This window comes from Hemiscyllium ocellatum, chromosome 13 (genome assembly GCF_020745735.1).
Source record: "Hemiscyllium ocellatum isolate sHemOce1 chromosome 13, sHemOce1.pat.X.cur, whole genome shotgun sequence".
Lineage (NCBI taxonomy): Eukaryota > Metazoa > Chordata > Chondrichthyes > Orectolobiformes > Hemiscylliidae > Hemiscyllium > Hemiscyllium ocellatum.
In genome coordinates, this window is record NC_083413.1 from 64,698,974 (window position 1) to 64,711,600 (window position 12,627).

General features: G+C 40.5%; 1 protein-coding gene across 3 annotated transcripts in view; it reads left to right on the plus strand.

The window, feature by feature from the left end:
- Positions 1–2,446: 2,446 nt before the first annotated feature.
- Positions 2,447–12,627, plus strand: part of LOC132821584 (uncharacterized protein DDB_G0290685-like) — a 112,187-nt gene continuing 102,006 nt past the window's right edge. Inside the window, exons 1-3 of one of the 3 annotated variants that reach the window (XM_060834244.1) lie at positions 2,447–2,781; positions 7,289–7,385; positions 7,563–7,699. In XM_060834244.1, coding sequence (XP_060690227.1) covers positions 2,679–2,781; positions 7,289–7,385; positions 7,563–7,699 — 337 coding nt within the window. In that variant the 5' untranslated portion in view covers positions 2,447–2,678. Of the gene's footprint in view, positions 2,782–4,633; positions 4,710–7,288; positions 7,386–7,562; positions 7,700–12,627 lie in introns of those variants that run through there. The other 2 variants (XM_060834245.1, XM_060834246.1) reach the window with 2 other exon arrangements.

Consider the following 12,627-nt stretch of genomic DNA (forward strand, 5'->3'; position numbering starts at 1 on the left):
TGTGTGTATGGAATGAGCTGCCAGAGGAAGTGGTGAAGGCTAGTACCACTGTAACATTTAAAAGGCATCAGGATGGGTATATGAATAGGAAGGGTGAAGAGAGATATGGGCCAAGTGCTGGCAAGTGGGACTAGATTTGTTTAGGGTATTCGGTTTGGCATGGACACGTTAGACCAGCAGGTCTGTTTCCGTGCTGTAGCTCTCTGTCACTCTACTCATCTTGATTCCGTATGAGTCAAAAAGTCTACTAACATCTCTACGACTGGACGACTCTTTAACTAAGGGCTTGAACTGTCCCATGCCCTTGCCCCTACCCCCACACACCAAGCCTTGTTATCACATAGTCTGCCATTACACGCTATCTATTGTTAGCCACTAACAGTCCCCATTAATAGCTATTCATCGTCTGAGCCAGATTATTATCCACTCCTTTTCCTGAGAACAGTTCTTCTCTCTCTTTGGGCTCCACCCCTCCTTTTCATTTACTCCTTACCCCCACCTCCACCCACTAATTTGCTGCAAGTAAATTGACACTTTCCTAGTAACCATCCGTTCTGAGGAAGGGTCACTGGATCCGAAACGTTAACTCTGATTTCTCACCACAGAAGCTGCCAGTCCTGTGAGCTTTTCCAGCAATTTCTGTTTTTGTTTCTAATTTACAGCATCCGCAGTTCTTTCTGTTTTTATGAAGCAATCCCTCTTATGCGATTTAAATTCAGAAGTAGGAATTTAGTTTTGAAATTGAACATTATCAGTACTTGGTTTTTCTTACTTGATTGCTGGATTGTGAGATTGCCTCAAGTCACAAGGGGGTGCCAAAGTCATGCCTTATCATTCAAGATTGAGGAAATTGTTGGTAAAATTTCCTGATCTGGGTTGGGCCTCTGATAACATCAAGGTGAGTTTCTGACTCACGTTGGGACAGCTGCCAGAATTTCATTTTGGCTGTCTTGGTCTGGAGTAGGATTAACTATCCAATAAACGCAGTCACCATTTTAAATCTCAGAAATGTGGCAGCCAATTTGTGCACAGAAGCCCCTCCAGCAGCAGCAATGCGAGAATGCCCAATCAATCGGTTGAGGGACAAGTGTTGACCAAGAAACAGGAGTTAATGCCCCTGCTCTTCTTTTAAGCAGCACCATGGGACTCACCTGAAGAGCACACAGACCATTGGCTTAATCTCTCACCTAAATGCTAGCGTCCCCTCAGTATTGCACCAGAATGTCAGCCCAGAGTCTTGTATTCAAGTACTAGAACTTGAACCCACACCCTTCTGATTCAGAGAGGAAAAAGTGTTCTGAATAGAGTCACCCTGGACTATTTTTGCTTGTTAAAGGGGTGCTGGATAAATTCAGCAATGGGCAATCTGGTGGGAAAACTTCTACAGACAAAACTTCTGGGATAAATTTATTAGCACTTGGAAAAAAAATATAATTAAAAACTAAAGTCCAGTGTACATTTGTGAAAGTATTTGTTACCAGGATTGTTTTGTCAGTGACAAGATGTGGATGGTTGGTGATAACAGTGCAATGGAGAAAGTGAGGACTGCAGATCAGAGTGTGTGCTGGAAAAGCACAGCATTGCGTGGTTAAAGGGGACTTTGGAACATTGGTTGATAAAGTATATATATGTACAAAAAAATCTGAACTCATGGCTCTAAGAGGATGTGGGCAGCACAAATATAAAAAATATCTAAGGGACAGAACCAGAGAGTAGCAGCCGATGTTTAGATGGAAGGAAAGAGTACAGCCCAAATTTCAGGGTTAAGAAAATTGCTAACTTTGATATATACATTTTCTTAATCTGCATTTGGATATGCAGGGCATAGTTTCAAATACTGAAGTTGATACAAATCTCAGACATATTGGAATTGGTGAGGAAGGCAGCAACTGACTTCAGGTGAAATTGCTAGAATTGGACAGATAAGCGGAAGGCCAGTGGGAGCCCTCTTGTGTTGTTGTGGTAGTGTCCCATCCCAGGATTGGGAGGCCCAGCTTAAATTGACACCTGCTTCAGAGGTGTGTAATAATATCTCTGAACAGGTTATTTAGGAAAAATAGGTAGTGTATGGTGCCAATAGCCCCTTGGTTATGAGGTTTTTCTAGTGTGAAGTGACTCAGCTTGATAGGAAGATAAAGAGACAAGAGGAAGTACACAGTACAATGCTAAAACGGAGGGAAGAGACAGCAGAGTGGCTCTAATTGTTGGAATTAGCAAGGACTCTTGCCCTTTATCCTTGCCTTGTTCACATGGGACCCAGATTCCCTTTAGTGTGTGGCACATGACACATGGTTTGTCATCCTCGTAGACAAACCCATTAAACCACCGAGAAAGTGCAACAAACAACGGGTGCTGTTCGCTCACCACTGGGTTCAAAACCCAAACCAACTGATCCAAACTGTCGGACTGCGCATAAAATAACGAAAAAGGTTGTCGTTTCAGTTTTCAGTATTGCTGCGAAAGGCTGATTATGTGAAAATGAAACTGAAACTTGCAGCCGAAAAGGAAATGTCCTGTCGAGTGAACACTAAGGAGTGCCTCTTAATACAGAGAGTTCGGAGCACCCTTAGCCTGTGATACATTTATTGTGGCTCCCGGTTTCTCGTGTGTGTGTGTGTGTTCGTGTGTGTGAGAGAGAGAGAAAGAGCAGATATCTGACCAGAGGGGACACTTTTCCAATGGAAAACAGTAGTCACAACTGTAAACCCAGAAGGAGATCGTTCAATTTGTCCGACTTTATGATTAAATTCAAAATGAGTCGAAGCGCCGTCTCTCATGAAGGCAAGTAATAACATTGTTGGGGGGGGGGGGGGGAGTTGGCGGCGAATATGATCGAGTTTTGATGTATCTAACTGTATGTACTTACTGTCATAAAATAGCTATGATGTGGAGGTGCTGGTGTTGGACAAAGTTAAAAATTCACACAACATCAGATTATAGTCCAATAGGTTTATTTGGAAGCACTAGCTTTCAGAACGCTGCTCCTTCGTCAGGTAGTTGTGAAGCAGGATTACAAAACAGAACTGAGAGCAAAATACCACAGTATTGTGCAACTAAAACGATATATTGAACAAATCTGGATTGTTGTTAATGCTTTCATCTTTTGGAATGGGTTACAGGTTTCAGTGCATTTATATGTAAATCCCAGAACTTCTTTCAAGTCACATTCACCAGATAACTTAAGGTTTTATATAAAAAATTGACATCTCAGCTCAGACAATGTATTAAAGGTGTGGGGTTAGAGTTTTGTCTGTATCCCAATTTTGAGTCAGACTGGTCCTATTTCCAAATCAGGAATTTATAAAATGTAACATGGATTGACTGCTTGCAGGCTTTTTGAACAAAGCAGAATTCTTCTGCAATTAAAATCCGACAAATACAAATTCACCCCATAGATTTATATGTGTGTGCATGCATGTGAGGGAGAGTGTGTGTATGTTTGGGAGAGAGTGTGTGTGTACGTGTGTGTGAATGAGTGAAACAGAGTATAAACCTATGAGATGATGTGTGCATGGGTGTGAGTGTTGGGGGGGGGGTTGTATGTGTGTGTGTGTGAGACTGAGAGAGAGCATGTATGAGAGAGGATCTGCGTGTGTGTGCATACGTAAGATAAAATGGATGTAAAATAAAGTAGCTAAGCATTTTAATAGTTGACAGGCACTTCTGCAAATCATCATCTTGTATTTATCTGATACAATTAATGGAGTAAAGTGGTCCGAGGAAGACCATAGTCAGTTCCAAACTGGGATTTTAATAAAAACACTTGGTTAAAGAGAGAGAGAGAGAGAGACAGAGAGAGATGTGGTGAGGTGAAGGAATCCCAGAGCTTAAAATAAAAGAAACTGAAAAGCAAGGACGCCAATGGCAAAGAGATTGAAATCATGGGATCAAGCTGCCAGGAGATGAAACCAGAGCTTTGTGAGGGTTGTAGGATTGGAATAACATAGATAGACAGGAAGGGATGAGACCACGGAGTGAAAGTTGTGCCATTATTTAATTGAGGATTTAAGAGGGCACAGCGCTAAAGAATGCTCAGGACAAAGTGTGATTTAGCAGATTGGTTGAGTTCTGAATAAAATCCATTTCTGGGAAGATATCAAGTTGCCCAGGAGGGAGTTGCAATTGTCAGTACTGAAAGTAATATCAGCAAGAATGAGGGTCTGAGCAGGTGAAATAATGTGCAGATTAAAGTGACATTATGAACGTAGAAGTAAGTGCCATTAGCAACAGGGTTGGATTGGCAGACAGCTCAGCGTCAAGTATGTCAATAACATTGTATACAGGCTACTTTAGGGAGGGGTTCGATCTGCTGGCTGGGGAACAGACTTTGTTGGGAGCAAAAATAATAACTTCAGTCTGCCTTGGGAAGAAATGTCTGCTGACACAAAACTAGGTATCAAACATAGTTATACAAGTGTGTTAGATATTAGAGCCAGTGAAAGATTCAGAGAAAATGTTAATACAATGGTTGGAGATAGCAAGGGGAAAAAGCTTTGTGGAGGGGATGTCAGATTTTCTTTACCAAACATTGGCTGCAACAATTTTAGGAAATTTGTCTCCATGAGGTACCATGCTTCCACTACCGTGCACTCACCATTGGTGAAGTTTCTTGCTACTCCGAGGACCTTACATGTGCTACTTCTGACCAGAGATAGTCCTTCACTGTATACGTGGTGGGAGGAAATCAAAACAAAAAGCTTCAACAACACGTAAGTGGCAAGAGTACCACTTCATTGGAAATAGAACCTTGTACTTATAAGTGTATTGTGTCTCTATGCCATCATCTATCGGATTGACTATCTTTGAAAAACAATCATTCATGACATGTTGGCATCGCAAGCTGGACCAGCATTTGTTGCCCATCCCTAATTTCCCTTGACACGGTGGTGGTGAGCTGCTGCAGTTCAGGTGGTGTAGGTACATTCTCAATGCCATGGGAATTCTGGGACCATGTGTCCAGAGACACTCAAGGAATGGAGATATTTCTAATTCAGGATGGTGAGTTGCTGAGAGTGGAACTTGCAGGTGGTACTTGCAAGACGATCAGAGGATTAGATAGGGTAGACAGTGAAATACTTTTTCCTAGGATGATGACGTCAGTTTGTACGAGAGGGCATAACTACAAATTGAGCAGGGATAGATTTAAGACAGAAGGTCAGAGGAAAGTTCTTTATGCGGAGAGTGGTAAGGGCGTGGAATGCCCTACCTGCTAATGTAGTCACCTCAGCCACATTAGGGAGATTTAAACAATCCTTAGATAAGCACATGGATAATTTTGGGATAGTGTAGGGGAACAAGCTGAGAATAGTTCACAGGTCGGCGCAACATCGAGGGCCGAACAGCCTGTTCTGCGCTGTATTATTCTATGTTCTACGTTCTAAAGTTACAATATACCAGCTTCTGTTTTCCTTTTAGATAGTGGTGGTTGTGGATTTGGAAGGTGTTTTCTAAGAAGTTTTGGTGAAGTTCACAGTGCTGCTACTGAACATGGATGGTGGAGGCACTGACCGTGGATGGGGTGCCAAACAAAAAGCCACTTTGTCCTGGATGGTTTCAAGTTTCTTGAGTGTTGTTGGGGCTGCATTCATCCAGACAAATGGAATAGTCCATGACTCTCCTGATTTCTGCCTTGTCAGTGGTAGACCGGCTATGTGGAATCAGGAGCTGAGTTAATTGCTTCAGTATTTCTAACTTCTGACCTGCTTTTTAGCCACTGTAATTGTATGGCTAGAACAGTTCAGTTTCTGATCAATGGTAACTCCCAGGATGTTGATAGTGGGCGATTCAGTGATGGTAAAGCCATTCAATGTCAATGAATTAGTGCTTCAATGATCTCTGTTGGAGAGGTTCATTGCCTGGCATTTATGTAGCAAGAATATACTTGCCACTTATCAGTCCAAGTTGAATATTGTCCAGATCTTACTGCATTTGGACAGGGACTTTTCAGTAGCTGTGAAGTCACAAATGGTGCTCTACATTGTGCAGTCATCAGTGAACATCCTCACTTCTGACCTTATGATGGAGGGAAAGTCATTGATGAAGTAGCTGAAGGTGGTAGGGCTGAGGCCATGACCCTGAGGAACTCCTGTAGAGATGTGCTGGTTAATGCATTATTTACCTACACTATTTCTATTTAGTGATAATTTTGGGATTAAGAACATAGAACATAAGAACTAGGAGCAGGAGTAGGCCGTCTGGCCATTTGAGCCTGCTTCATCATTCAATAAGATCATGGCTGATCATTTCGTGGATTCAGATCCACTTACCTACATTCTCACCAGAGCCCTTAATTCCTTCATTGTTCATAAAAAAAATCTACCTTAGCTTTAAAAATGTTTACTGAAGTAGCATCAACCACTTCCCTGGGCAAGGAATTCCATAGATTCCCAACCCTCCTTCTCAAATCAGTCCAAAATCTGCTCCCTCTAATCCTGAGGCTATTCCTCTTGTCTCAGCTTTACCTGCCAGTAGAAACATCCTCTCTACTTCTACCTTATCTATTCCTTTCATAATTTTATATGTTTCTACATAATTCCCCTTCTTTCTTCTGCATTCCACTGAATATAATCCCAATCCACTCAGTCCCCCCTGAACTCTGGAATTTATCTCCCAGACCTTTGCCCATTCACTCAAAGTATCTATGTTCCTCTGCAAAGTTTCACAGGCCTCTGCACACTTTGCCCTGCCATTCATTTTAGTGTCACTTAGAAACTTTGACGCACTACAAGTGGTCCCCAAGTCCAAATCATCTACATAAATTGTAAGTAATTATGGCCCCAACACTGAACCCTGAGGCACACTTCTAGTCACTGATTGCCAGCCAGAATAGCACTCATTTATCCCCACTCCTTGCTTCCTGTTGGTCAACCAATCCTCTATCCATGGTAATACTTTACCTGTAACACCATGCATCCTTCTCTTAGGCAGCCGCCTCTTGTGCAGCACCTTGTCCAAGGCCTTTTGGAAATCTAGGTACATCACATCCACTGGATTGACTGCAAAAAGTAGAGAAATACTTAGTGATATTTTCATTTCAATTTCAAAAAAAGCCTTATGATAAGTATAAACATAAATTTGCTGGTCAATATTTGTTCAAATTTGTTGACCACAACCAAATATTCAACATTACTGAAAATTGGTATGAAAGAAGCAATAGAACTGAACTGCCACAGGAAACTTTGCGAGTTAAGCATATGTATGTAGAAATTAGAACTTAATTGTTTGTCTGTTAAGGAAACTTGTTACAATTTATATGTGTGATTAAAACATAACTTTTATTTATGATCAGAGTATTTTGGATTATACAACCAAGGAGCCACTTGCTACTTGAACACATTGCTTCAAACTCTCTACATGACTCCTGAAGTGAAGGACACCATTGACAAGTTTGTAAATGATATAAATAATCTTTGATTGGTAGTGACATGTTGTCTAATTACTTGGAAGTGCAATATATTTTAGATGTAAATATTTACATGTGAAAAGCAAATAATGCGTTATGTAAATGTCATATTACATATTGAAAATGTCTAATATTGTGCAATAATTAATCTTCCTATTAGATTTGTTGGAGAGAGATATGAACCCATTGATAAGGATGCCAGCATTTGCTACCAGCTTAAAGACCTATTTGCAAGCTTAAAAAATAGAACAGCACATACACATGGAATTACAAGGACCCTGGGCTTGAGCAAGAAAGGTGAATGGCACATAATATAAAAATTGGAATATCATGTAAAATGGCATTCACTTAGGACCAGTGACATAACTTTAGAAAAGTTTTTCAATTTTGATGTGAAATTTCTTTTACCGCCATTTTTTCACAAGATGTGTACTTTTGATCGTGGACATAAAATGACCCATGAAGGCTTGAAAATTTCTTCCCAAAAAGGGTGGTGGGGGCAGGGGTTGGGGTGTGCAGAGGAGTGCAATTAATATGCTGAACATAAAGTGAACTAGCAATGTTGGTGTTTTGGACACCATTTTGAAATATGAGCAAAACATAATATTCGACAATTCAGGGGACATCAATGTGGCATATTTTAATCAATGAATTAGTCAAGAAGTGTACCTTTAACCATAATCTAAACATTTTAAAATGATAAATAGACCATGTCCATTTCTTCAGCATCTGATGCCAAATTGTACATTAAATTAATTTGCTGTACTTCGCCCTATGGATAACTGCAAGAAGTCTATTCAGGATCAGTTTCTACATTTTCCGTTTCAGAAATATTCCTAAATATCAAATCATCTCTCTGTCCCTCCATTGAGTTAGATATTCTGTATTTTTTAAAATAATCTGACAATAATTTGCACATTAATAGCATATATGATTTTCGTAGTTTGTGAAAATTTTCTCCTCTGTCAACCATTCATATATTCCATTTGGAGATAACTTGATTTCCCAGATTGTACTACAGTTACAACTGCAATGTAGGTGTTATTTCCTCACAGGTGCCTCTTTATCTCACCAATTCTGTGAAATCGGAAAATCTCCCATACTGTTCTTTGTCTAAATCACCAGAATATCTATTTCGTAATTTCACTGCATCGATCCACAACTTCACTCTACCCAACTGGACCTGCACAAAGGAACTCCTGCAGAGGACTTGATTTTCATTTTGGATTTGCATTTGAAAATTATCCTAATCTTCCATTCAGTTAACCATGAACATAAGTTTTCTCTTCTCACATTTGTGGTATTTGTGAGAGCTGAAAATGTGTTGCTGGTTAAAGCACAGCAGGTTGTGCAGCATCCAAGGAACAGGAAATTCGACGTTTCGGGCCAGATCCCTTCATTAGGAAGGGCTCTGGCCCGAAACGTTGAATTTCCTGTTCCCTGGATGCTGCTTAACCTGCTGCGCTTTAACCAGCAACACATTTTCAGCTCTGATCTCCAGCATCTGCAGACCTCACTTTTTACTGGTATTTGTGAGAACCATTTTTGAGTAGTTTCCACTTCCCATTGTTCTGCAGTTGAACATTCATTCATGTTGCTACTCATGTTTCTGCCACTGATGCTGAATCATTGGCAAACAATTAAGAAACATTGGTCATTGCTACTCTAACATTATTCCCACTGTGAATAACCCCTTAATGTACCAGAAACTTGTGTGAGATGTTATTGCAGACATGAGTATCATTAGCACAGTATAAATGGGCAAGAGGGAAGCCCCAGAAAGACATCTCCTCGACACTGTCTGAGATAGAAGCTTTAGATCTCTCAGAGGAACCATTGGAAAAGTTAGTTACAGCATCCTCCAGCAGCTCAGTTGCTGACACCTAGATGAATACTTGAACTAGACTAGAGTCAAGAACTCATCACGGGTTCACCTCCACTGTTGTTGAGAATGGTTCTGAGCAAGGGTCACTGGATTTGAAATATCAACTCTGCTTTCTTTCCACAGATACTGCCAGACCTGCTGACTTTCTCCAACAATTTCTGTTCTGTTTGAGTTCTTGGGCTTGTACTCATTGAGATTTTGAGCAATGAGGGATGACCTTATTAAAATACTGAAGATTCTTAGGGTGCCTGACAGGATAAATATGGAAAGGATGTTTCCCCTTGTGGTATAATCTCAGAATAAGGTATTTTTCCATTCAAAACAGATGAGGTTTTTTTCTTATGGAGGGTTACATCTATCTGGATTTTACTGCAGAGGGCTATCAAAGATGTGTTGTTAAATATATTTAATCCTGAGATAGACAGATATTTATACAGAATTATCAGGGGTCACCAAGGGAAATTGGAGTTAATGATCATCAGATCACCATGAATTCATTGAATGACGATGGGCTGAGTGGTCTGTTTCTGCTCCACTGTCTCCTGGTTTCATCTGAAATAAAACTGAAACTCAGCAGACTTACCAGCATCTATGGAGTTCGAAACAAAGTTAATGTTTCAATAACAATATAGCTCTTCTTCAGATCAGAAGGGAGTTTGAAAATTTTGGGGTATTTTAATGCTGCAGAGAGAGGAGGGAGGTTGTATATGCGATGCAGATCGTAAGGATGTTCAGACCCAAAGATTCATATTGAATTCAACAACTTTAGACCATGATCTATGCATCCATTGGTTTTTTGACTGAATGATGGGTCTACCCCATGCTTCGACTTTGAGACATGGCCATTTACTTGAAACAGATACAGTACACTTGGTACCAATGTGACTGGCACTTGGTGCTAGTGTGAGATTGACATGACACAGTGCTGTACAACAACATGTCCATTTCCTTGACTGAGCACTGCTGCTAACCATGGCAACTTGCATGAGAACACTAGAAGAAAAGTGAAAGTAAATGTTCTATGAACTTTTAAGTTATAGCTGAGGAAGAAAAGTGTATAAAGACAAGACAAGGCAGGGGTGTGGTGAGAACCAAGTCAGCACAAAGTGAGTGAGCACTAAGCAAGTGAACGAGGATCCCTGAAATTATATTTGGTCTGATCTATGAAATAGCTACCTGTCCCTGTATGCAACATAGCATTCCAGTGAAAGGTGCCAGTGCTGTCCAAAGTGCAGTGTGGAAGTATAGGGGGATTGCCATGCATATACAGTGTGGCTGGGTACATATGGAAGGTCCATGGAGGTGGGATGTGTGCTGTCATTGCACATGGAGCATGCCCTGAGATTTTACTGCTGTGTCTCCAGTATGGATGTCTGGAGAAGAAAGTGGCAAGTGGAGTTGCCAATTAACTGCTCTGACCCGTGTATCGGGAATTGTCACTACCTAGTTTCTATGTGGCAGAGAGGAAAATAGGAATCTTCACATTAATGAGATGAGATTAAATTAAATAACCATGAAACATTAGTGTATGCTAATACATTCAATATGTACTCACCACTTCTAAGCTAGAATCTCAACTTGTCGTTCAACATTTGGTTGGAAAATTGAACTTTTTGGTCTCAATGTTGAAACACCTCTTGCTGGCAGTCTCAGATGATTTTCTTAAATCACCTGCAGTGGTCCACAGTCATTCAAGGCTTTGAAAATTCCGCCTCTTATTTCTTTAAAACAACCACACAAAGAGGCTTTGCTTTGACATCATTGTAAGACTGAAGCTTTGATTCACCCTCTGAAGTGAATAGTGGCTCTGGAGTTGATATAACCATTCAGAGGACTTTTGAGGACCCATTCCAACACATGATTCTTAAGATCAGACCAGTCAGTGGCTCATCCCAGGGCTCATGACACATTTGGACATGATTTAGAGATGCCGGTGTTGGACTGGGATGTACAAAGTTAAAAATCACACAACACCAGGTTATGGTCCAACAGGTTTAATTGGAAGCACTAGCTTTCGGAGCGCTGCTCCTTCATCAGGTGGTTGTGGCGCTCTGAAAGCTAGTGTATCCAATTAAATCTGTTGGACTATAACCTAGTGTTAAAATTTGGACATGGACATCATCTTCGGGATAGATTACTCATTCTTCCATTTTTTGCATCAGTGTTTCACTAATACCTTATTGCAATATAGTCATTTGGTAAATTTGCAACTGTTACATTATTTTACTTGAAACTAGTTTTGGATTGCATTCTTTTTGCTGGACGATCTATTTCTGTTCATTAATCATCCGGGGCAGTCTGCAGTGTCTGAACATATCTTAAACTTTTCAAGGCTTGTATTGTGTGCTTGCTTTTTTGCGCTGATACAGAGGGTGAGTAAAGCATGCATTTTTGGGCTGAAAAATTGAGGTTGCCCTCAACAGGGCATTTCATACACATTGAATATTAGGCCGAATATGATTGTTGGTGTAGAAGAAAAATGAATTTGTTTTATACTGGGCTAGTTTTTTAAAAAAAATGATGAGGCTATGACTGGCTATATCAGCATTTATTGCCCATCCCTGATTGAGCTGGAGCAGGCAAATACAGTAGTGTACTGACTTCTTGAATCGCTATAGCCCCTGTGGTGTAGGATATTACCTACCAGACTGTTAGGAAGGGAGTTCCAGAATTTTGATCCAGCAACTGTGAAGAAAAGGTGGTGTATTTCCAAGTCAGGGTGATGTGTGGCTGGGAGGGGAATTTGCAGATGGTGCCCTGCATCTGCTGCTCATGTCCTTCAAGATAGTCAAGATCATGAGCTTGAGAGAAACTGTCAGAGGAGCAGTGCAGTACTGGGTGAGGGGGAATGGTGAAGTCTGACTTTGATTTAAAAACATTTGGAATTAAAAGTCACCTTAATAGTGATCATGAAACCATTATTGATTGACATTAGAGACCTTTCTGGAAAGGAAATTTGGCTTCTTGTAGTGTAGTGATAGTGTCCCGACCTCTGAACCAGAAGATCTGGGTATAAAAGTCCTATCTGCTCCAGAGGTGTGTAATAACATACCTGAACAGTTGATCAATAATATCTAGAGAGAGAAATCTGTCATTGTTGCCTGGTCTGGTCTAAATGGCACTCAGACCCACAGAAATGTGGTTGAATCATAATTATCCTCTGGCATAGCAAACCACTCAGTTGTATCTAAACATCACAAAGTTGATTTCTAATCCACAATCTACTGAATCTAAAATTGATTAAACAAGGAGATGTAATGCATAAAGCAGCTGCATTCAGGCACATCACTACATAATTTGAAGGACAATAAACTGTATTAAAGAACATTTCTCAGATCAT